The sequence below is a fragment of the Anopheles merus genome, unplaced genomic scaffold (assembly GCF_017562075.2).
Source record: "Anopheles merus strain MAF unplaced genomic scaffold, AmerM5.1 LNR4000588, whole genome shotgun sequence".
Lineage (NCBI taxonomy): Eukaryota > Metazoa > Arthropoda > Insecta > Diptera > Culicidae > Anopheles > Anopheles merus.
In genome coordinates, this window is record NW_024428168.1 from 12,372 (window position 1) to 37,819 (window position 25,448).

The 25,448-nt window shown below is 46.1% G+C and overlaps 2 protein-coding genes and 1 pseudogene across 2 annotated transcripts; 1 reads left to right on the plus strand and 2 right to left on the minus strand.

Annotated features, from left to right (window-relative positions):
- Window positions 1-787: 787 nt before the first annotated feature.
- On the plus strand, window positions 788-21,505 carry LOC121602724 (mucin-5AC-like). The gene is made up of 8 exons (XM_041931488.1): window positions 788-1,008; window positions 1,653-1,717; window positions 2,858-4,337; window positions 4,417-5,766; window positions 16,112-16,274; window positions 18,777-19,012; window positions 20,531-20,737; window positions 20,812-21,505. Exons 3-8 carry the CDS (start codon window positions 3,000-3,002, stop codon window positions 21,088-21,090), a joined length of 3,573 nt encoding a protein of 1,190 aa, XP_041787422.1. The 5' UTR covers window positions 788-1,008; window positions 1,653-1,717; window positions 2,858-2,999; the 3' UTR covers window positions 21,091-21,505.
- LOC121602726 (replication factor C subunit 5-like) lies at window positions 10,633-12,103 on the minus strand. The gene is made up of 4 exons (XM_041931489.1): window positions 11,910-12,103; window positions 11,337-11,787; window positions 11,029-11,243; window positions 10,633-10,933 (listed from the first exon to the last, which is right to left on the minus strand). Exons 1-4 carry the CDS (start codon window positions 12,004-12,006, stop codon window positions 10,713-10,715), a joined length of 984 nt encoding a protein of 327 aa, XP_041787423.1. The 5' UTR covers window positions 12,007-12,103; the 3' UTR covers window positions 10,633-10,712.
- A 1,719-nt stretch (window positions 21,506-23,224) lies between the features above and the next one.
- Window positions 23,225-25,444, minus strand: LOC121602727 (annotated as a pseudogene).
- Between the last annotated feature and the right edge of the window lie 4 nt (window positions 25,445-25,448).

A 25,448-nucleotide genomic window follows, 5' to 3' on the forward strand; every position in this document is an offset into this window, starting at 1 on the left:
GTGTGGTGTGTGTGTGTGTGTGTGTGTGTGTGTGGTGTGTGTGTGTGTGTGTGTGTGTGTGTGTGTTGTGTTGTGTGTGTGTGTGTGTGTGTGTGTGTGTGTGGTGTGTGTGTGTTGTGTGTGTGTGTGTGTGTGTGTGTGTGTGTGTGGTGTGTGTGTGTGTGTGTGTGTGTGTGTGTGTGTGTGTGTGTGTGTGTGTGTGTGTGTGTGTGTGTGTGTGTGGGTGTGTGTGTGTGTGTGTGTGTGTGTGTGTGTGTGTGTGTGTGTGTGTGTGTGTGTGTGTGTGTGTGTGTGTGTGTGTGTGTGTGTGTGTGGAATGTCATTTTTGCCTATTCCTTTTTTATCAGAACTCGTATAACATTACGTTTTCTATCATTGAAACGTCACTAATTTGTCACCTTGTCCAAAACAGCTGCCTGCTGAAACCAATTATACCTTAAGTGACCAAATCCGTCGGCAGGATAGCGCGCCTTACGTCTAATTAAGTTGTTGTAGCGGTGTGCCTTGGTGTGTGCTGCGGCCAACCCGACCCGGCCAACGGTCGGCCCCATGCGCACGGAGCGGCCCAGTGCAATGTGCGACGGCAGAGATAAATTACGACCTGACCTCGGCCGTGATATTGAACGCCGTTTTGCTAACGAAGTTTACAAACAACCGCCTGCAACTCGTACGAAGGTGGAGGACATCCGTCATCCGTCGGCAGGCGAACTAAAAATAGTGCTCCCAGCGTTGTCAAGCCTTGTCTTGTTCGTACTCTTTCTTTATGTATTTTTTCTTCTGTTCCTACATGTTGTTTTTCCGATAGAACAAGATCAACCGAATGGATGTAGCACTATTTATCGTCCCTTGTGTTGGATCGAGTAAATTAGAACATCGTCTCCACCTCTTCCAGCGTGGTCCAAGCTTCTGAAAATGACATGTCATGGAGATGTTAAAGGACTCCCGAGATAAAGAATCGAGGTGGTACCACTTTGTGACGGAAGTGCTAAATTTGCAGCTTAGTGATAGGTATGGAACAGAGAAAAACACGTGCATTAAACGGATCTCTTCCGGCATGGATAGCTCTCTGCTACATCGGTAGCACCTAACCCGACCAAGCGACGATGGGACACCGCATCCGGTGATGAAACTGTGGTATCTGATAACGCCGAGAATCACGATGGCTACATAGTAACATCCCAACAGTATTGTGCCGCCCATGTGGTTGCCACTTTCATCGGATCTTGTTGCGGACCGCTGTTGGGACGATGCGAGCGTCCACTGAAGGGCTGCAATTTATGGCTTGTTTACACTGCGCGGCAGTACGCGTCTTGTTGGATGCATCTTGTTCACTCAGACCTCGACCCAGTGGCTGCTGATACTTAGCATACCGTAAACTGTTCTGTAAACACAAACAAGCACCCACATCTCGGGTGCGGTCTGCGGACGGTCTGGCGTGTGAGGGTGGTTCGTGATAAGGGCTGAAAGTTTCGTAGCGACATTCGACATGGTTTCTTGCCAGTTGGTGGAAAAATTATCGCCACCAGTTGGAAAACTAATTGAAATAGTTTCATAAGAAAGGGACGGGGCAAGGGTTGCGTTTACATGCTACACATGATGATGGCACTGTAATCTTAACTAACATTTATGTCTTCTTTTGATATCATTTTCAGGAAACCGTGAGTCGACAGGAGGACAACGTTAATTCAGACGCGTACATTTGCCTTAGTTCAAGATGGTAAGTTTTCATTAATTTCTTGACACATAACACGCATTATTATTGTAGTATGTTTAGCTTTCAACATATATATTCTTAACCGTCCAATGATATGCTTAATTGATGGTAATAATTTATGAGACGGTTGTTCAAGAAAATTCGACTTACAATTTGTAGACGAGAAGTATAATATTATTCTAATTTAATAGGTTCAGCATTGAATTTTATATTGATCTTGATTTGATTTATACTTTGATTAACATATAGTCTTATTGATGATTAAAAACATATTTTATATTGAGTGAACCTTCAAACCAGTTTACTCTCGATCCATGTCAACATAATGTTTCCTCTAAGCCACCAATGTTTGTCTCCAAAGCATCCATTTATTCAACCGCTTTGTTGACTAAGTTGAACTTCATTTTTGAAAATATGTTAATCAGTGTAAATCGCACAATTTTCTATTTAATGCTTATACATTAAAATATTACGATTTTTACAATTTTAATGGAATATTCTAAGTTGGCATGTATGTTGATGTACAAACAACGCCGTAAACCATTATTCAATTTAACTTTTTTTTTACAAATATTTTTAGAGAAATACTATAAAGTTGTTACATACCTGCTAAAATACTTTATAAATTTATAAGCGTTTACAAGTTCATAAGCGTGGGGAGAGTGTGGCAAACCATGGGATTAGAGCAGTGCTCATCAACCTTTTTAGGATCGCGGACCACTTGGCTTTTAAAATAAATTTGCCGCGGCCGACATCTATTTCAGGCATACACTATATGGACTTAGTTCAAAATTTTAATTAAAATATGTTTAAATCTTATTCTAGACGTGCCTGTTGAAAATTAAATCTTGATTGTGGGAAAAAAATTGCTCGATATGTATGTATGGTCTAGAAAATAGTTAAATAATAAGCGTTTTCTTTAAAAAAAAATCCAGTTTTCGCGGACCTCTTCCGTAAACGCTCCGGATCACAGGTTGGAGTCCACTGGCTTAGAGCCAACATTTAGCGACCACTGTTGTATCATTTTTAACTTATTCAATGCTGTAGTAGCATCACTATAGTTATCTTTTGTAGCTGTGCTTTTTTAATTAAATACGCAACATTGAATGAAATTAATTAATGAGAGTTTCTTTTACTCATCAGGCTACTTCACCGGCAAAGAATCCTCTCCCTGTCATCACGCTAAACAGTGCGAATTTCAATGATTGTAAGGATCTTGACTCGATCACCTTCGTAGATACCGTCGCATTCTTTCCTTTCGCAACTTGTTACCGTCCGACCAGCGATGACATCGACAACGATCGCACCGGTTGCACCGACAGCGCCAACGCTGGTCGCTCCCTCTACCACAGCCGTCCTGCCGTCTTCGTGCCGTTCTGCCGTGCCGGTGGTTACAATTCGCAGTGCTGAGCTGCCAAATACCGGCGACGGTACGGGTGGTACAAACGGTGGTCGTTTGATACGCAGGAAGGAGTTTCTGGGCGAGTCCAATCGTACCACATCGCTAAAGACACTGTCGTGTGATTTGAGTGAGATTCTGGTGAAAAATCTAAGCCTGAGACGCAGCGAAACGTCCGAACGGCGCCCACACGCCGACACACTCGAGCAGCTCGAGCCAGCGACGTCATCGGGACCGGTGGTGCAGCAGCACCCACAGTGCAGCGGCACTGCAGGAAGTGGTACTATCGACGGCCGTGTTAGTAGTAGTGGTAGTGGTGCCGATAGTGGTGCCGACAGTCGCGCACAAACCACCCTGTGCGATACGTTCACTTCGGTGAACAAACTCATACGGTTGAAGCGCGTTTCGAGCGATGGTAACAATCTGAGCCGGCTGTCAACGGTAGTCACGACCACGAATGCCAGCGGTGGCTGTGGGGGAGGACCTGGTGGTGGTGCTGGTGCGAACTATACCAAGATCTTAGAACCTGCTCCGGGCAAACCGCCGCCGCCCGGTTCGTTCAAGCGGGTGGAGATAAGTGTGTGCGAACGAACGCCCAATGTGACACAGTGTGCTGATCATGGTCCAGACCATCAACCGTCAGTGAGTGAATCCGAGTCGGAAAGTGGGGAAGAGTGTGCTAATAACGAATATCCGAAGCAAAGGGCAGCAGCGCCAGTGCACAGAAGTGTGATCGTGAACCAGCTCGATCAAGTGGACGAGCACTGCCCGCTGCTAGCCGTGAACGAAGATGGCCGTGCGCCAACTACACTAGCACTTCAGAAAAAGAAAGCGACCCTGGTGTTTACCAGAAAGAAGATTCCAGAAGCAGGGGCGACCGTCCGCCGTTCCAGTGAGCGTGATTTAACGTCACCTGGCGTTGGTGCGTCATCGTGTAGTGCATCGAAAGTGATTCTGCGCCGTCGTGTGCGACTCAGTGGCGATTGGTTGGGCAGAAGTGATAACGGTGAGAAAGTCGAATTTAAAAGGCGCAGCTTACAGTGGCCCATCGGTTTCACGTCCGGTGATAGCAGAACGGCGACACAGCTGGCCGACCTCGTCGAAGGAAATCGGCGGGGCGGCGCAGATACTGCGAACAAGTTTCGCCACTCCTGGAACGCACCAGGATACGACATACTCGAGGAAGACTCGGGAGTCGAACGGAGGAGTGGAGATTTTGGGAAGGTGTGTTGACTTCAGGACATCACGTTCCCCAGTAAGCGACTAGTTCGACTAATATTGCATTCGGTTTTTTCGTCCACAGGACTTTGCTTCTATCATTCACAACCTGGCTGGGCTAAGGAATCACCACCTTGCGAATGGGACGCACGAGTCCGTGTCCCTGCTCGAGCAGCACTCGCCTCAGATTGTCCCGACGCGGGCAGCACGCCCGACCTCGCTCGGAGGCTCCGGGCAGGGGCTTCGGCGGGGTCCAGCGAGCTGGATCCAGTCGTCCCCGATGGTGCCCTCGAGTGGGGTCGCCGGTACGGGTGCTGGAGCAGGACCGGGCGGCGGTGGCATCGGGGGCACCGGTGGCAATGGGGAAAGCAGCCCGCACACCGGAGCGTTGACCGGTCCGGTGCCTCGCAAACGGCGCTTTGAAGCATTTCTCAAGAATCTCGTCGGCCGGCGACCGTCGAAAGAGCCTCCACCGGCAGCTCCTCCACCGCCGCCCCCGCCACTGCTCAGCTCGCCCGAAATCAAGATCAGCAAAAGCCCGTCCGAGCACAATCTGGCGGACATAGCGCGCAGCCGGCTGAACATCTCCACCACCTCGCTGTCGTCCGTGCACCAGCGGCTGTGGTCGGTGGTCCCACTGCTGAAGCGCGATGTCAGCTGCAACAGCCTCGCTTCGCCCAAGACGACGCCCCTGCTGCTGGACAGCCAGATGGCGTCGTCCGGCGAGGGTGGCGGCGGCGGCCCGGGGCTGCTTACTCTCGGCGGCCTCAAGGCGGGTGCTGCCGGCGGTCCCCGCGGTCTGCGGAAGTGTGAAACCGTGCTGGCACTGACGAACGCCACCTCCCAAACGCTGGAACCGATCCGGCCGCTCAACCGGCTACGTAACTGTGCGTCCGTGGCCACCTGCTCCCGTTGTTCTAGTCTACTGTCACTGGCCGCGGCCGGTTCGCGCTACTCGCTCAACGCATCCAATGGTGCGTTCGTGCCCGTGTCCGCGACCGAGGCACACGAACCGACCGAAGTGCCCAAACCGAAAAAGGGCTCCCTCGACGGTAGCTCGAAGCGGAAGTACGTCGGCAACCTGCTGCGGCTCACGACGACCAGCTGCTCCTCCTCCAGTTCGTCCTCGGGTGCCTCGTCGCCCAGCTCGTCGTCCACGCCGTCCTCGTCCTCGTCCGGGGCTTCCTCGCCCAGCCCCAACTCGGCGACGGGCAGTCCGGCCGGTGCGTCCGTCTCGTCCAAAACCGTTATGTTTTCCCCTAGTCCCACGCAGCTGCTACCGGTATCGCCGATCAACAGCCACTCCGCAACGATGACGACAACGACGAAGGCCTTAACGCCTACGATTAAGTTCACCTGCAAACTGTGCCTTGGCGAGTTCAGTGCCGAGAACCTGACCCGCATCTCGCAGTGTGCTTGCTCGTTCTGCACCGAGGTGAGTTACGTCTCAAGTTTCCCAAAACTTTTGGAAATCAATGTCTACGAAAACCCCAGTAGAAATCATTTTTTTCCTGATCCCCAGTTAAACCCCAGCGTGAAAACCATATGGTACGATCATACCAGTTCACTCCAGCTCTGCTTAGGCTCGAGCTTGTCTGGGAAACACTCATGTTGGGTGTAAGAATCGGTGGCATGATTCTTACTAACTCACTGCTGCTATAGATCTAACGGCATTCCCGCTCTCTTGAAGTAAGACGAACGAACAGTGCTCTAGAATGTCACATGGTGTACTCTCAGTGTGATACGATACATGCCGCTGGTGTTAAATGACGGATGGCCTCGGTGCGCGACAAGTACCGTTTTATGCCATCGAACTTCCGTTGCGTGTGAACTCGCACGATGCTCGATTACAGATGCAGTGCTCCCCGCCCCCCCCCCCTTCTCACCATGCCTCATACTATGGTTCCTTGTCCAGCTCGCACCAACACACCTTTAATCCACCTTTCCGGAAGGACAGCTAACACGCTTGCTCGTTGTACTCCAATAGAGCTGGTTTGGTTGTCATGTTTGAAACGAAACGTGGGGTGGGGGGAGTAGGTACGTGCCCGCCACTGGCCACAGATATAACTGTAGTCCGGCGCCATTTCCGTAGACACAGACACAGCTCGTGGTGTAAAGGGAGAGAGGGGGCACAAGCCATGATGTAGTTCGTGAAAACCGGTATCGTTGCATCCGCGGAGAAGAGTCAGTTGAGTGTTGAGCACACATTGGGGTCATGTGTGTGCGTATGTTTGTATGTGTGTGTGTGTGTGTGTGTGTGTGTGTGTGTGGTGTGTGTGTGTGTGTGTGTGTGTGTGTGTGTGTGTGTGTGTGTGTGTGTGTGTGTGTGTGTGTGTGTGTGTGTGGTGTGTGTGTGTGTGTGTGTGTGTGGTGTGGTGTGTGTGTGTGTGTGTGTGTGTGGTGTGTGTGTGTGTGTGTGTGTGTGTGTGTGTGTGGTGTGTGTGTGTGTGTGTGTGTGTGTGTGTGTGTGTGTGTGTGTGTGTGTGTGTGTGTGTGTGTGTGTGTGTGTGTGTGTGTGTGTGTGTGTGTGTGTGGTGTGTGTGTGTGTGTGTGTGTGTGTGTTGTGTGTGTGTGTGTGTGTGTGTGTGTGTGTGTGTGTGTGTGTGTTTGTGTAGTGTAGGCACGACCAGGAAGACTGCTGACTGCGTTCGGTGTGACCCTACAGTTTCGCGTTGTAAATAAATGGCGATATCCGCGATTGGTGTGTGCCATCTTTTGTCCAATGCATGACCCGGCACATGATGGATAAAAATGTAGGTACAGGCTTATTCATTCGCACGCTTACACTTACACTCATCATTCACTCAAGGTGTGTCACCGCTGCCGTTATGTATAGGTGTACACCGTGTTGTTTTGGCATGTGGTGCGCGTTGCTAATAAAAGCGAGACCACATTATGAATGGCGCTAATAAAACAAACAAATGGAGAGTTGCTTGCGATGAAGCCACGCACAGAGCTGTAATAAAATCCTTGCCCAAGCCAAATTACATCTCATGTATAGCACATTTCGCTTACATTTGCCCTGGTGCGCCCTGAAGCTCTTCATCGAATCTAGTGCACCAACGCACACCGGTCGCGTTAAGCGTAATCAACCTTATTAGCTTGTTATCTTTTCAGTATTGCTGAGAGTAACCTACACCTCATTTCCACCTTGAACCACCATAGTCCGAACCGAGGCGAACCGAGCTGGGGTGGGGTCTAGTTTGATCTGCAATTTTCCGCAACTTTCCAGCTCCTGCTAGCACCGCCTGCAGAAGCATTTTTTCAATGCAGCTTACAGGCAGTGCTGGAAATAAAGACGTTTTTCGGGGCTACGGGGTACGGTTGTTCTACGGGAGGATGGTGATTCCACGAAATTCTCCTACCGCGTGTGGTACGTTGTACATAGCGATGAGAAAGAGAATGAGATACCGACGGTCCCAAATTAACGGCAAGATTCCGGTTTGGAACCGGTTTTTCTCTGCCGGGGCAAATATTTGCCATTTAATGAATTGCATGACATTGCAGACATTCTTTTTCAGCTGTGTGTTGTAGTAGCTAGGCTATTGCTATCGATGGTGCTGTTGTGTCGTCAAAAACTCATCAACGTCATGCTCGCTTTACTGCGCATGTTTTAAATAGCGCAACAAAAGAGAGAGAGGGGGGGGGGGGGGGGTGAAAACACCTAACGGGTCTTGTCAATAGCGCACATTGTTATCATTGCGTTCGGTTTGGGGTAAAGGATTTTTTGATAATGTCTAGGTGGCATTAGTATCGGAGCTTGGGGCGGTTTCTAAAAATAGAAAATGTTTACTGATTATATTAACTTCTTTTTTATCTAAAGTCAGCTAAAGCCATAGGTTCATTACCTAGCACGTTTTAGGTAGTTATTAATATAATTAATATAATATATCCAACTTGAGCCGTTTTGTGTGGCCGGATGGTTGATTTCTGCAATGGTCCGAAACCCGTTTTTCTATGGCAAAAGTTCTTTGTTAATTTTGCAAGAACAAGACCATGAGGATGAAGAAAAAAAATGAACCGATTTTGGACATGCTAGTCCACAAATAAGTATTCCAAAAATAGCCTGTCACAAACAAGCATTACGATGTATGACTTATTATAAATTCGTCGTTTATCGATTTTTCAGCGAAAAAGCCGGTTTCAGTGTACTGAAGCGTTCGATGATTGATTTACTTCATAGTGTCTTCCCGTTGGGTGCTAGTTTCTTCATTACCAAAACCACCTTAAGATGTTCTGTAGATGTTTTGGTAATTAAAATATTGAAATTTACTTCTAATTGGTTATTATACCCTACGCAAACACTATAAGTCCGTTATCGCATCGGCAAATAACGTGTCCAGCCAGGAAGGCTTCATACTGCTTCGGTTTCATCAACAGCATCAGCCCAGTTGCTTTCTCTTCAGCAAGCCAGCCTGCCGCCCTGCACTACACAACAAAAGACCGTCTAAATTATTCAACACTGCAAACACATCACTTCATGGCGTGGAATAATGTCAAGCAGATTTTGTCCCAGCACAGTGCGCGCGTCGCCGGCACGGCTGCTACCACTCATACACTACGCCCTGCGTTCATTTTTGAATGGCTAAGAAAAGGCTGGTGTGCCTCGAAGTCACTGAACTCCTGCTCGAGAACTCCTCGGTCCACTTGGACACTCGGCAAATCGTGTTTGCATGACTTTCCTCAAATTTACATCAACCCGTGTGAGTGTGCGTGTGTGTCAATGGCTGTGTGTGTGTTGTACGTTTCACATGGCAATGCGACTATGCATAGGAAGCCATGCGCCTCCATCGCACGCCTGAAGCACGCAAGACGTTTGTTTCTCATCTGTGTATAAGCGGCAGCAGCAGCCACATTCATCGTATCTGCGTTTCTGCGTTCTTGATGATGCCTGCAAGAGCGACCGCCGGTGTAAATTAATCCACCAGTCAGCAACATCGCTGGGTGCGCCCTCCAGTCTCTAATGATCTGCAGCTCCCAACAGCGTACGCTTTGGTTTGGCGTGTGCAGCGGCTATTGTGGCGGAATAGGGCTGTAGTGTTTTCTTTCTCCAGCGCGGCTATGAAGCGACCCATCGGCCATTTAAGAGCGTAAATTACACTTTACATTGTGTTGTATGCATAGTGGTTATTCTTATCTATCTTCATGCAAATTCTTGACAGGCTGTATGTAGTTCGACTCTTGTAGGATATCAGTGCGAATTATAAAGTATTTTAAAGTCTTCTTCGGCGATAAAGCTTATACTATCAATCTTTTTTTTTCTTTTTAAGCTCCAAAGGAGAAGATAATATAATTGTTTCAATCTCAAACAAGAAAAAACATGATAATAGAAACTGTAAAGCACTCTTTTCAACAGTTTTGCTCCCCACTTTACTGATACCACCTCAGTAATTGAAACTTTTTTAATTGTTTGTATTGCGAGAACGTGCTGCTAGCTAAAAAAAAGGTTAGAACTAAACGAAATCCCCCCGAAGGTCAGTTGCAATTCCCCTCTCCAGTCACTCGGCCGGTGAAACGAAGACGACAACAAAAGTGTATAAAAAATGAGAAAATTAAATGAAGCTCACTTACACGCTCACCAGGGTCAGCCTTTTTTTTTGTTAAGTAGATTACATAGGACAGTGGTTGTTACCTTTACCCTTCCGGGGCACACAGGACTCACAGCGCTGTGGAGCGATTTTGCACAAAAGTTTCCTTTTTATTTGAATTCTTTCTTTGCCGTTTTCCGTACCTCACCGGAACACCGCTCACGCTGCCCCGATTTTGCCCACTGGCCGTTTGATCGTATTTTCTCTCTTTGCTCTGATCTTTCATCTCTGTGGTGGAACAAAGTTTTGCTTTCGAACCGTAATGCTGTGACTGTACTGTGATTTAAGATACCGCCCAGGAGAGCACTCGGATGTGTGGCATTTTCTAAACGGCTTCTTGCGCTGGTGAATGGTGCCTTAACATTAAGAATTGGCTCGCCAACGTACGGCATACGGGAGAGCGCTGTTTCGGTATGAAATTCATGACCTACATTTTTTCCAACAGCGCCGCGTACCATTCTTTCGAGACTGCGTAGGATCCTGGATACAAGCGCCCAACGCCCTTGCACGTCTGAAATGAAGCAAAAAAGGGGAAAAAGAAATAGCCCGCCGAGTGGATGGTATGGGGATCCGCGTTTCATAATGCAGTTTCTTTGTGTTGCATGAATAGTGTTTAGCAAAAGACCGACACTTTTATGCGCTTTATGTAAGGGAATAATTAATGCTATTGTTAACCATTTACGGATTGACGATAGGAAGAAAATTACAACTACTTTAAATCTCTTCACTTGACGGTATGTTTTTTTATTATTGATTAAATATGGAATAACGTAAAATGGAAAATGTGGAAATGCTACACAACTACACTTCGTACTTTGCTGAATGCAGCTATCAGCGCTGTGATTTGAGGTTTCTCCACACACCCATCCGCTAATCGTTCCTCGATCGATGCCAGATTGATCAGCAGCTGGGAGGAAACACGAGGTGGTATTTCCAACCGATTGACGACCAAATGAATTTCCGTCAGAATGTCCTCCAACGCTAAACCTTTCTGCGTTTTTAGCTGCTGGATTTCTGCAACACAGAGCAGCATGAAGAATGAGAACAAGTTATTCCAAAAGCTAAAAAAACTAAAAAAAGCTAAAAAAAGAAATAATAGGCACACATACTCTCATAGCACGCCTTGAACGACTCCTCGTTTAGCAGCCAGAATATTATATTATTGATGTCTTCCTTCAGCGGATGCCCGACGCAATTGTACACGTTCACCTCCGTCACTTTTTTGTACGCCATCCAAGTGCTTTGCAGAACGTTCAGCACTTTTCTCATATCGCCCCCAGCCAGTGTCATGAGCGCCTTTTTACCGTCGTCCGTCACATCGATTCTGCAAGACAAAAGGGCAACGTTTTAAACTGCACCTACTCGCGACAGCAAAAACGAAGGCTCGTCGTTCGTTAGAGCGTTAGTGCGCACATACCCTTCTGCCTCGATGACGTGCTCCAGGCGGGGCAAAATCTGATCCGGCGACAGCGGTGCGAAACGGAACCGCGTGCAGCGCGACTGGATGGCCGGAATGATTTTGCTGAGATAGTTGCAAATGATGCAGAAGCGCACATTTTCCGTGTACTTTTCGATGATGCGCCTCAGTGCGTTTTGCGCATCATTCGTCATCGCGTCCGCCTCATCGAGGATAATCAGCTTGTATCCGCCCTTGAAGATTGTTCTCGTGGATGCAAAATCTAAAATCTGTCCCCGAACGATGTTGATGCCCCGGTCGTCCGATGCGTTCAGCTCGAGCACCATCGAGCCGAACGACTGCGGTTTGTACAGCTGCCGGGCACAGGCCAGAATTGTGCTAGTTTTGCCCGTGCCGGGAGGTCCGTAAAACAGCAAGTGTGGCAATTGTTCTTCCTTGATGAATTTGTTGACTGTTGAACGATAAGCAGAAAATGAACACACAACCAAACCCACGAGCCAGGCTAGCAACACCGGGGTGCACAACGCGTTCGTTTCAAGGACGGGCATGTAGCCACCGGGTGCCCATACTTACTCGTGCCAATGATTTCCTCGTGCGAAATAAGGTCGTTCAGTTTGGCCGGACGATACTTTTCCACCCACGGAAGGTTTGACTTTACGTTCGCATCCATTCTAACGAAACTGTACACGAATAATACCGGATTTAAGTCGATTTGTTGTGGAAACCGCTACCGCAATGGATGGATTACATGCACGCAATAACAAGCAACCGTCTGACAGAATGTGTTTGTTTTGGCGCGCTGCCCAGCTTTGACAGTTTGAGAGGTAGCGTTTATACCGCTAGTTTGAGAGGTGAGCAAAAGTTAACCCTTGTGGCATGGCAAAGCACGTGGCGAGAATGTAAGGTTTGCACATTTCATGGAAAATTGAATAATGAAACGATTTTTTGATGTTCTTTTGATCTATTTTTTTTTAGTTTTTTCGTTTTTTATTTCTTTCTTTGTGTAAAGATGGTAATACGACTTTATTTATTTACATTTTTCGTCAGTAAATATATATTTAAAAAACCGTTCCAATCCAATTCGAGATTATAAGAAAAAGTATTTCTTCATTTTATAAGAAATACTTTTAACAACCGTTATCTCTCTTTTTATTGGTTTAAATATCATTTTATATTTATTTTTTATTAAAAAATGTTTTGGAATCCTAATGTGTGTGCGTAATGTTGTTCATACCGTATTATAATGCAGTGCACTTTTTTTTCAATTCCTTTCACGATTGAAAGCCCTACAAAGAAATCAATCGTTAATTAAATGACAATAATGAAATATTCAGCATCAATACCTTCCGGAATTGCCTTTAAACCGATGATTAAATGCAATGGAAGTAACGATCCACTTGAACACAACCCTCACATACGCCATTTGTTCACGACTGGGGTGTGCGGTTCGGGATGATCGACGCGTTTGCTAAAACTATTCGACCGTCTTTCCCAGCCCTCTCCTCTGCATTTCATTTAATATTCTGAGCGGATATAATGGAAGCTGCTTTACGGCTCCCAATACTTGCTCGCGCATTCGGGAGTCAGCCGATAAATTCTCGAATTACGACGAGGTGGTAGTACTCTTCCAATTCGATGCTTGTTCACCAGTGCCAGGCAGGAATTCGTTCGCTTCTTTCGTTTTTTGTGCTATCGGTAAAGAAGCTTCCCAATGGTTGGAATAAATTGCACCAAGTACGGAAGCACCCTTTTACAGTGAGATCGTTTAATCGAATATTCATTCACCCGTACCGACTCGCTGGTAGTCGGAATGCCGAAACGTGAACCGTATTTCTTAGCAGTTCGGGAGACTGCAATAAAGCTCCGCAGCAGCACACTGTCGCTGTAATTTAATGTGCTGCCTTGTCGCTTCCCATCCAACGTCACGATTATCCCGGTGACATTATTAAACGGTGCTTTTTCCATCGGCCAGAAGCTCGAAAGTAGATAAGAAGGTTGTGTACATTACACGGTACCACAGCATCCATATCACACGCTGTCTTCTCTTGAGGTGTCACATATCGAGACCCGACACATTCCAGGCAGCTTTCCGCTTCCCCGATCCAGCTTCCGTGCCGTGAACCGCTCAATCGGTTTTGAATTACCAAGAGTCTTAGCTAAACAATTTTCGTAAGTGGTCCAGCGGCGGAATACGACCGCGGGAGCGGCAGACTATCGCCTTTGGTGCCGAAGATGGTGGTGATGATGATGACTGTGCTGCGACTGTAGTTATCGTTTCGTTTTCTCGATTAAAGCTCTTTTGCCAACGGGCCTAGAGCCGCTGTGTTCTCAGCAAACAGGATGTTGTTTTTGGGTTCGTTTAGTTTTGCACTGTTTACGTAAGATACTTTTTAAGCTAAGCTAAAGTCAGCTCTTCACCGTTTCCATCGTGGGGACGAGTCGGTCGCTGCTCGGCTGGGACGTCGCGCTAATCGATAAACGAATGTGATGCTGACGATGCAGAAGTCGTTTATGTGAGGTTTGCCCGAGTATGGCTTGCCCGTTTCAGTGCGGCACTAGCTGATGATTATCGAAATCCACCAAAACGGCTGCTCTTAAGCCAATGCGGAAACCGTAAAGAGAAGGCAACTCTTGATAAAGTGTACATACTCGTCGCGATGACTTCAAGCGGATGGAAATGATTCAATCAACAAACCGACTGAGTGGGTGTGGGTTTATCCATCAAGAGGGTAGGGGCAGGGTAGACGAAGGAATTTATGTTGAAAGTAATTTCGACATTGCATCACATGCTGCAATATTATAAAGAAATGAATAGAATCGGATACTTCTGATCTGGCTCTGCGTGTTCTTGGGATCAATAATGTTTCAATATTTACGTATTTTGCAACACGCTTACGGATTGAATAATTTGTTCAAGATGTATCAGAACGTATAAGTTCTCTTGTATTTATTTTCGTTTTTTTTGCAATCATTAGAATTAATTGGACGCTTCAAACATCGATCAAATTCTCGATCGTTCGACGCCAGATCGAACGATAAGTGATACTATTAAAAGAAAAAAAAAAAATCGAATGAGTACAAAAAAGAGGCTACAAGTGTTTTGACTTCGTTGGATTGAAGCTTACTTAAAAAAAAAGAACTTAGCATTAAGAGAAACACCAATTTCAAGAGGAGAGATCAAGTGGTTTTGTACACTTGACCGTTCAAGAGCAATGCCTCTCGAAGAAGGTTAAGCACAACTCATACCCAATTTGTAATCTGATTGACCCACTGGCAATTAGCTGGTTTGCAACAAGCTTCTTGACGCTTTATGAGTGCAGCTTATCTGTACCAATTTGATTGATCGTGACGGTAGCGGGCCAGCAGAAAAACGGACACCAATAGAGCTAAATGTTACGCTAAACTGGCAATTGTTCCTTTCAACGACCGACCGATCATATGGCCAAGCGAAACGAGCGACTTTTAGTGGGTGTTGATCGTTTTGCAATTTCAGATGCACAAAAGCACACGATCGCCGGGCAGGCTTGGGGTAGGCTTAGAACGAGGGCGCACGCTTCTCGCTCGTTATCTTACGGCTAGAATCTCGCGGTCTCGGTATGTCCGGTTCGTCATGGGCCGGTTCCAAATCGGAACTTGAGTAACAATTACCGGGCGGGAGATCGATTACAACATCGCCGTTGGACACGCGAAACATTATTATTGTACAGCCCATCGCTTCATGTCGGACCGTTTTAAGACGGACTTGCTGCGCTTGATAAGCATCAGAACACGGAGGAGGAGAATTACCGTTCACAGCGTCGAACTAGCTGATGAACGTTCGATAAATGACAAAATGTCGGTTATATGGACACGGTTTCAATCGGTTTGCAATACACATCACACTAACATCGGTTGCAACTAACGCGTGGCCCAACTGCATGCACAGATGTGTGAAATCGATCGGTCAGGAAATACAATGGATTTAATTGTACGTTAGTGAGAGGATGGTGGAACATTTGCATCATGCAGCGGGATGGGATGGTGGGCAGGACCAGAGTCATGAAGCATCAATTATCATTTCGTAATCACTGCTATCGTGGTGTAATGATACTTTTGTGACGGATTATTAGTCTCTCCCGTACTGCAATACACGGCCTCCTCCTCGGCCACTAATGTTTTATTTGTTTTATATTTGCAACCGTTTTTTCAGCGTCCGAGCTTTACTTTGAATTGAATTTGTTTTAATAAGTTTTAAAATGTAACGATAGCGGGACATTAAACGACACAACTACATTTAGCACCAATTACGATGTATTAAGTTAAGACATCAGTCCCTAATTCAATGGCCATGAAAAGACAGCAAACTGACGCCTTGGAAAGCACAGTTTTAATGAAAAAACTCCAGATGAGCGACACAAAAAAAAGATAATAAACCCTTCTGTTATGTATGTGCCGCTTTTAACACAGTGACCTTTGCCACGCAGGACGGAAATGGTAAAATGGTGAAGAAATTTTTGGATTGTGACGAAAAATTAAAATAATTGGTTGACCCTCACGTGGAAACAACTGACTGCCGTTGCAAGTGATTGGTTTAATTAATTGCATTTTTGTCCGAAGGGAAAATGGGAACAGCGAGGCAAACTTGTGCTTTGTGCAAGCCATTTTGCCACTCGAGCTCTGTGTTATTTCTTCATCACGATTGTACTACATTCGTTTGGATTTTAAATGTTAAGTTCGTCGTTTACAGCATAATTTAATTTAATTGTTCGATCATTTCATCTCTCCATTCCCAACAGTGCATGACGGCCTACATCGAGTTTGAAATTTCCGAAGGTGCGTACGAGGTGTCCTGTCCGGATGCGATGTGTCCCGCGCAGGGTATCATAACGATCGCGGAAATAACGGCGCTAGCGTCATCTTCCCTGGTGGAGAAGCACCACCGTTATCGACTGAATAGAGGTGAGTTGGTAAAAAATACACGTAAGCCTTTTATATATTACTTTTCAACTCAGACATGAAATTTATTATTTTTTTAAATCAAGTTTTAATGAAATCTAAGTCTTTATTTCTTGATTACAAGAAATATCGTATGATAGATTTAAAAGAACTGCAATAGAAAACAAATAGGAAAATTTAATTAAATTTAGATAAAAGAGGTCTAGAGGTTTAGCTGCTAAAATTAATCCCTATTATCGATATTCGTATGCATTGGTGATCGGGATTTGGTGTAACATTTTTGATTCTATTTTTGTTTTCTGATCGTTCATTGTGGTTTTTTATAGCTTTTAGCACGAAAATGATTATCAACCCAGTTCACGAGTAATTTAAACACCAGGAAAGTTTATGTTTAACTTGAATTTGATTAAAAAAAATATAAAAAAATAAGAGAAAACAAACTGAAGCGATTGTAAATTTTGAAAAATACAGTAGAACCCCTCATAACTAGTTTAATTAGTCCCAGTGACTCACTCGTGAGAAAAAGGAAAAAATCGTTATGCGGAAGGTTTTTTTTTTCGTATGATTCGTTTGTATGAAAAGTGAAATATTTGGTTCCAGTACCAGAAATATGCTGATAGAAATGAAATATACGATCATTGTTATCATTATAAGTATCGGGAAGATATTTGTAGTTCACTATCGTTGTCGTGTTTAGAAGCCTCATGTTTAGAACGATCTATTTTGGTTTGTGTCCAAGATAGTTTTGTTGCTCGGTAGATATACATTTCCTGCTAGACTTTTTTTTCAGAAATAAGCCAGTTTCACTATTATTGTAAAATTTGTGTGGGTAATATTTCGGCGCAAATATTTGATTAAATATTGCGATTAATTCATTGACATCAAATCTACAACAAGACCTTGCAGAATACGTATGTAGTCATGTGGAAGTTATCCAAGTGACAGCAGTTATCAGGAGAAACTCTCGCCTTGTTGAGCAAATAGTTAAACAAAACGCACTAGCAACACTCATTAACATATTGGGAAAGCGGGGCAAAATGGACCTGTCCAAGTGCCATAAATCCACTAAACGTCCACTATACGGGTTCTAGACGGTTTAAGCTCTCAAACTAAAAGGAATCTAAAAAGACTTCGTTTAGCAGACGATAAATGACTGAGCAATCTGCACTGTTGTTGCTGGGAAGGTATATATGCAGTTCAATGAGATTCGTTGTAGTATATATATTTAATGTATGTGCAAGCATGCATTTTGTGCAGATTGAATGCATCTTTCAACTTTATAAATTTTAAAAATTATCACAAAAGAGTTGTTCTGTCCAAGAACAAATTAACAATGAATCAGAATTTTCCATTTTCCCTTCTGCTAAACAAACAACAATTTCCAACAATTTAAACCAATTTAACCAGAATCGCTATGCCTGCTACCCTTCACCACCATTATTAGTCTGAATCAACTTAAATCTGTTTAAAGCGACATCGAACGGCGACACGAGATGCATTTGTCACCAGTTTCACGTCTGCACGCCAAACGCTCCCATCTTTCTCACTCGACGGCTGTAAACCGCGAAAGTACAAAATGCAGTTATTACAACCGGTTAGGATTCGTGGCGAGAAAGTTCTTCTTGCGATGAGCGAAAATTCCAAATCAAGCTTCTTCTCCCAGCCCGCCCGGGTGGTTAGCGTGAAAGTGTTGAGGTGTCTTATGTGGAAACGTATTCAGCATTGAATGTGAGCACAACGGCGTGGAATGAATGAAATAGTTTGAGCAGTTTAAGTGTCCATTAAATTTGGTTCTTTTGATAAAGTCAGTGTTAAATAATATCTGACGAACGGATTACAATCACGTTTAAGTAAATGACACTGTATTCTTGCGATTGAATCGGTCAAGAGTTTGATTTAGGTATTGCTTCCCACATTCAAACTAAGCTAAATGAAACGCATGGCATTGACGTTGTGTATTAAGAAACACAAACAAACGATCATGCCACCCTTCCATGATAAGTGCATGGAAAAGCATCGCCCTATCGATGAATTATTTCATCCAGAAATGATAAATCAATCTGCGGCAAACGGCCCGACGTCCGTTCACATTCGTGCAGCCGGACATGTCCACCAACGCGTTCAGGCTATGGTCTCACTAATCGCGTACGACAATGACGAGCAGTTTGCACGGTAGTAGCAGCATCAGCAAAGCACCAGCACCAGCAAATGGGATGAATAATTTATACAAATCAGCAGCAAATGTACAACCGTCCCCCCAGCAGGAGCTTTGATTTATGAAGGTTCATCAATTCGCTCTCGCATAAACGGCGTACGAGGCATTCCCACCGGAAGCTTCAACGTTTCCCGAAAAGGGATTAGCATGTTAAGCTTCGCTTTCCGGTCCGCTGCTACTGTGAGGTTTATTAGCTGCCGGCGTGTTACATTTATTTGGGGACGCACACAAAAAAAGCTTTTCTTTTCTGTACGACATACTAAAGCGTTTGTACTCCTTCTCTTTCACAGAGGTAGAACTGGACCGGTTCCGAACCTGGTGCCCGAAAGCGGGCTGCGAAACGATCTGTCTCGTTGGGCCGAGGGAGCAGCAGGCAGGCGACCAGGCCGGAGCAAACCAAACAGGCTCCTCGATCTGCTCCGACCGTATCGTGCCACTGTCGCCATCGTCCTCCAGCATGCCGTCGCCGTGCGCCGTGCACTGTCCCACGTGTCGGGAGGACTTCTGTTCCGGTTGTAAGAAGGCGGTAAGTTTGGGTTTTCACCTTTCACAATTTGAACGAACTATTTAAAATTGAACACGGAGAAAATTCCATACCCCAACTACACTAAATAAGAAAATTGTCCCATTTTGTAATGCGTTGCAATGAGTTGTTTTAAAATTGACGGATGATTTCCAGCCCTTACCGCTTTACGCTTAATTACTCCTGACACTCAGTCATATTCTGACGCGTATGAAATCGCACTTATTAGATAGTTCTGTGTTGGACTTGTTAGACTATTCCCAGAAACATTTAGTAACCAGTTGATCACATATAATCGTGACAAAACTATTCACTCGATAGCGTTGTCTGAGGGCTATCAGTCCAGAGTGTGGTGGACAAGTGATGGGTAAAGTTGGCAAAAATCTGACTCCAATAATTTCGGAACCGACTCTGGAAGGTAGTGGGTAGAGGTATCCCACCGACACTAACATCCCGAATTAGTGTTGGGTAATTCAGATTCAGATTCATGAATCTGAATGAATCTTTGGAATGATTCAATTAATCTGAATCCCGATAGGAAAGATTCATGAATCTCAAAGATTCTCAAAAGAATCTGAGAAGATTTATGAATCTCAAAAGTTTTTTATATCTAGAAAGATTTTCGAATCTCTAGGGATTCATTAAACTGTAAGGATTCATAAATTTCTAAAATTTATAAAGCTTAAACTTTTTATGATTCTTCTTTTTCTTGTGTAACCTACGTGGTCATGCCATCCAATTCAGGCTTATGAGTCTTGTTGGAAAGTACCACGCAGTTGAACCGACAACGGGCAAGTTGTATGTGGGATTGGGCAAATTCAATATTTTGGGGATCATACATCTCTAAATATTCATGAATCCCAAGTGATATATGAATTAAGATTCATAAATCCCTTAAAATCATAAATATTTTGAGAATCATGATTTTTGAAGATTCATGAATCTTTGAAGATTTGTGTATCTTTACAGAATCATGAATCTTTGTGTGAATCATGAAGTTGTTGAGCAGTTCCAGGATCTGTTTGAGTTTTGTATAAGCTCAACGAGCTGCATGGGTTTAGGATTAGCTTTATGACTAGTACGGGTTCTGGATGCGTTCCAGGATGGGTATGTGTTTTGGATAAGTTCCTGGTATGAGTATGAGTTCATGATCAGCTCCACGAGTCAGGCGTTGGTATTGGTGAGGAATCTGTTCCAGATGGGCTCCAGAGATTTTATGGATGTAGGATCAGTTGCCAGACTGATATAAGTTCAGGTTTAGTTCCTGGATCGGTGTGGGGTTAAGATCAGTTTGAAGTTTGAGATGAGCTATGGAGCCGTTTCAAGAGCGGATAAGTTCAGGAAAAGTTCGAGGACTTTTGTGGGTTGATGGGTTAATGAGATCAATTGCATGGCTGGCATGGGTTTATCTTTAGATCCAGGATCAGTAAAAGCTTACTAGTCATATCAATAAATGAACAAATACATAAAAACTAACGCTTTCTCTTCGGTGTCTCTCTCTTTCTTTCTTTCATTGTGCAGTGGCATCCAACGATGTCGTGCGAGGAAAATTCGCGCCGCCTCGCGGTGGATGGCCAAACGGACGCGTTGGGCATCCCGTTCGACAATGATCTCATCAAGTGCTGCCCGATGTGCACCGTGCCGATCGAGAAGGACGAGGGCTGCGCGCAGATGATGTGCAAACGGTGCAAGCACGTCTTCTGCTGGTACTGTCTCGCCAGTCTGGACGTAAGTGTTCTGCAGCTTGTCGTTGTGCATCAGCGCCACTAACACCTCTCTCTCTCGCCCCAATCCCATTCCAGGACGACTTCCTGCTCCGCCACTACGATAAGGGCCCGTGCAAGAACAAGCTGGGCCATTCGCGCGCTTCGGTCGTGTGGCACCGGGCCCAGGTGATCGGGATCTTTGCCGGGTTCGGCATACTGTTGCTGGTGGCGTCACCGCTGCTCCTGCTGGCCGCACCCTGCATAGTGTGCTGCAAGTGTCGCATCTGTAGCGGCGCCGCCAAGCTGGAGGAGACCGAGGTGGACTACGACGATGCAGCGGTCGCCCTGCACAGCAGCACTGGGCCTCAGCGATAAAGGGTCAACGAGTCGGCCATCGACCGAGAGGACATTTTGGAGCACGGTGAAGCTGACACCTGCGGCAGCCACCTTAGGAGTAGAGGGTTCGCGTTCGGTTTCCGTTTTGCGCGCTTCCGAGGGACAGGTGAACCGTGTGGCTTCGATTCGCCTCCTCACAGTAGCTACAGAGCTGAAGGGAACAGACTTCAGGACTTCTTGCTTACGGGTTACACACACAGACATGTAGAAAACCACACTGTACACATACACATACACACCGTGGTGGTGATGTTTTAAACCGCGGGCTCCTAGCAGGCAACCACGTGCGAACGCAGTAGCCTGTTTTTCTTATTCTGTCGCTTCACGTCAGTATTGTGGACTTTCCTTTCCATTGTTTCTTTACATTTGTAAAGTGTTTAGGTGAGGGAAGAAAGGAAAAAAAGTCGTTCGATTAACATCGTACACGGTCCGGTTTTGCCCTAGTTTGTTTGTCTTTGGGTTTAGTTCCACATCTGACTTGATGTGCTTACCGTACGTTCTGCGATACATTACGGCCGTATTTGCGCATAGAGTAGATAGAAAAGATTGGCACAACCCCCGTTCCGTCTGAACAGAGCATTCCAGAACGTGCGAATAGTGAAATTCGGGAATCGAACACGGGTGCTGCTTACGCGTCTACGCGGGGAAACAACTCGCGTATTTCGTTTACTTTGTTAGAAAATTAAACTCCCGCATCATCGCTTCATTGATGGTGTGCATATTTAAAAGAAACATATATATGAAACAAATATATATATACAAACATATATCTATATACAGAGAATACAAAACACACACACATTAACCATACGAACGTGAGCGCAAACAGTGCAAGCCCGCACATACATTATTAAAGTGAGTAATAAAAGAATTGTGATATTTACACACGTGTGATTGGTTTGCAATTGGCATGCGACGCGTTTCGCCCAATCGCTCTGCGTACTGGGTCATGTCTCCCACGTGCTACAACGACTCCATGCGACTGCCTGCGTGGTATACTGTGTAGTGTATCCTTTCCTCACCCTGCCCTCTTACCACCCCTCCAATCTGAAGCTAGCCTACTTCGTGCATACACATAATCGCTTCGCAACGTTGTACTTATGCGGTGCGTATATAACCGCTGCAAACCTTACTCCTACTCCTGCTTCTGCTCCTCCTCCTCCTCCTCCCCAAAACCCATGCCCTTTTACGGTCGTAATTTTTATTCTCTCTGTCTCTGAGTGTGTGTGAGTGTGTGATGATGTACGAGATGGGAGCAAAAGATCGAAGCCGATTTTAGTAAAATAAACTAAGCTAGTTTACTGCAAACAATTGCAAGCTTGCACTCTGCGGTGCACGATCGCGAAATACTAACATAAACACACATACACACAAAATGTGGAAGAAATTAAAACTTAAACAAAAAAACCCTGTTTGTAGTTAAATTATTCAATTTTACCGATTAGTAAACGTATCGCAAATGTAAGCAAGTGTGCGGTGTTGTACAAAAACAAAACAAAAAAACAGGAACGAGGAATTGTTTGTTTAGTCGTCGTCCTTCCCTCCCATCCCAATATACTTCCACCCATTTCTTCGTACTTATAAGCATAGGGAAGTTTAAAGAAAACGTGCGAATGGGGTTGCATAAGAAACCTTAATTCTTGGTGTGTTTTATGTACGTCTAAATATGTTTGTGTATGTGCGTGTGTGTGTGTGTGTGTAAGTTTGTCCAATTTGGCAGAAAGATAAGCTAGAGGCGGACTCCACAACAACAGCTTTGCAGTTTTCATGCAATTAGACAACATTGTTGTCCAGAATAGTACACATTTTGTTTAAATCGCATGATCGCGTGAAAGTTAAATAAACAAAAAAATCCACTTACACACGCGCACAGACACACACACGCATACACAAGAACAGGAAAAAGGAAACCGTTTGCCGGGCAAAGCACGCAAGAAACATTCTATCGAACAATCTGGTGATAATTTTTAATTATGTTTTAGTCGGTCGAAATTCAAATCTAACTGTTAATAAACTGTACTCAAAGTAAGAGGCTGTGTGTGTGTTTGCTTTCGTTTTTTTTTCTCAATCTCACCAAAGCGCAAAGGGAGTCATCAGCGGGCGGGTGGTTTTGTTTTTAAACGATGTCTTGCGGGAATTTATTTAACTATATAGATGTGTTCTGCACAATCTCTCCATTTCTCGCTTCTGGCTACTGCCGCTGTCTTTCATCCTTTTCGACTTTCGTGATCCAAAGAGTTACTTCCGACCGAAAATGCTTCGGTCAAGTTATGCTACCTTATAAACTAAGCTTTCGCTTCGAAACGAATCCGCATTGCCTTACAATGTATGGATTAATGGTTCCATAATCAAATATAATGTCGTCACTTTCTGCCCTTCCCTTCGCGACTCGGCCCAAACCACCGTACCAACGTAGCTTCTTACACAGCTCTAGGCGCCTGTGTTTGCGCGTTCTGTCAAGCTCGATACAATGCAAAGACAGGAGGAATCGTTACTGGTAGAAAACGAGTGACCAGTCCGTATCCATGGTAATCCAGCGAGGTTGCGTGGTATTGCAGTACCAGCAGATGAGAAGATGAAACGCAGCATGAGGAAGGTTGTTCGCTACGCGGAGCGGATTTTCGAGCTAGCAGCCCGGAAGCGTTCGAACGTAAAGGGCCCCAGGCAAGGCGCTCAAGAGAGAAAACAAAAATTGTGGTTGGTTTAAAAATAAAACATGTCAAATACTTCCAATCTTACTACAACCAGTAAAATAGCAAATTGGTCACGCATCGGGGGCCGCTCTCCGTTCAGTCCATTCCCCCCGCAGTGGCTCAGTGTGGCCGGGGTGGCGGCATCAGCTCGGCATCCGATCGAAACCCGTCCTTTGCGATCAGGGTCAGCAGCCGATCCTCGGTGACGGGATTGCGGATGCTTTCCCACACGTTCTTGGCCGTTTCGTAGCTGTTGGGGAACGACTTGTCCGTGCGCTCGCGCATCAGCACCCAGCCATTTTCGAACTTGCACTCGATGATCTTGTTGTTCAGCTTGCGCAGCTCCTTCGTCAGCTTGATCTCGCCGTAGCTGTGCTCCATGCCGCCGACGTACAGCAGCCCCTTCTTGGTCGGCAGCATGCCCTGCCCCGTTTCCTCCTTTATCACCAGCCGAAAGTCGATCGAGTTCATGTGATGCGGTTTCCACTTAAGTACACGCGGGCAGACGCCCGACTCGTACGGATCGATCGAGGGCTGAAAGATCAGCCCGTCCGGCTCGTGGCCCAGCCCTTTGGTGAACTTTGGCCCGAGCAGTGCCCGCGACTGCATAATGTCCCAGAACTGTTTCAACCGCACGCCGAACGGTTCGCTCTCCCGGTCCAGCCTGCCCTGCCGCATAGCGTTGGTGCGCGGCTGTATGATTTCACGATCGATCAGCCCCAACCGATCGGGGAAGAACCGCTGCTTGCGCACCTCCCGATTGTGCAGGTAGATCACATCGTACACGAGATATCGGGGGATTTTCTTCCCTCGCCGTAATTGTCCAGCACCATCTCTCCGTCGACAAGCGTGTCGGTGATGTGGACGGACGTGTCCTTCAGGGTGGGGAACCGGATACCCTCCGCCTTGAACACCGAGTTGTCTCGGTCGAGGAAGTAAATCTCGCCCTCGCGATGGATCAGCATCATGTAGCGGGTGCCGTCCGCCTTCCAGGACACCCGGTACGGCATCTCCTTGAGGTAGCGTATGTTGTGCATGTCCATCGAGACGGGCTGCGCGCCGGCAAAGCCCTGCAGCTTGCTGCCGCACATCTCGCGCACTCGCTCCTGCAGCTTGGCAATCAGGGCTTCGTCCCGCACCAACGTCACGCCCGGCACGTCCTCCATGAAGACTGCGTTCGGGTTGTACGAGGCTCGCTTGAAGCGCTTTGGCGTCTGCGGCGCCCCTTCGCCTTCCTGTGATCGCTTCGAACCGCGCGGCCTGCTTTCCTCACCACCTCCACCGTCGTCATCGTCATCCTGCTCCACCAGCTGGTGCGCACCATTGTTCGGCTGGTCGCCATCGTCATACTCCAAGCACCAGGCCGGCAGTTCCGGCGGAGGCGGCGCATCCTCCACGTCCCCGTAGCGGGCAAACAGTTCCTTCAGGTAGTCGCCCTTGTAGATGCCCGGCGGGCGGGCCTGGGCGAATGCCATCACGGCCGCATCGACCGCACAGTCCAGTCGTTCGACCATGTACGAAACGATCAGGAAACCGGTCCGGTTGAATCCATGCGTGCAGTGAACGCCAATCACGTCCAACGGATGCTCCTGTATGAACTCCTCCACAATCTCAATGAACGATCGCACATGCTCGACGGACGGT

Bases quoted from the DNA above. Each gene is read 5' to 3' on its own strand.
- LOC121602724 (XM_041931488.1), top strand. From the start codon at position 3,000: ATGACATCGACAACGATCGCACCGGTTGCACCGACAGCGCCAACGCTG. The intron at 4,338-4,416 runs GTGTGTTGACTT...TTTCGTCCACAG, and splicing joins GGAGTGGAGATTTTGGGAAG to GACTTTGCTTCTATCATTCA. The intron at 5,767-16,111 runs GTGAGTTACGTC...CATTCCCAACAG, and splicing joins CTTGCTCGTTCTGCACCGAG to TGCATGACGGCCTACATCGA.
- LOC121602726 (XM_041931489.1), bottom strand. From the start codon at position 12,006: ATGGATGCGAACGTAAAGTCAAACCTTCCGTGGGTGGAAAAGTATCGT. The intron at 11,244-11,336 runs GTATGTGCGCAC...TTTGTCTTGCAG, and splicing joins CACGTCATCGAGGCAGAAGG to AATCGATGTGACGGACGACG. The intron at 10,934-11,028 runs GTATGTGTGCCT...TCTGTGTTGCAG, and splicing joins GTTCAAGGCGTGCTATGAGA to AAATCCAGCAGCTAAAAACG.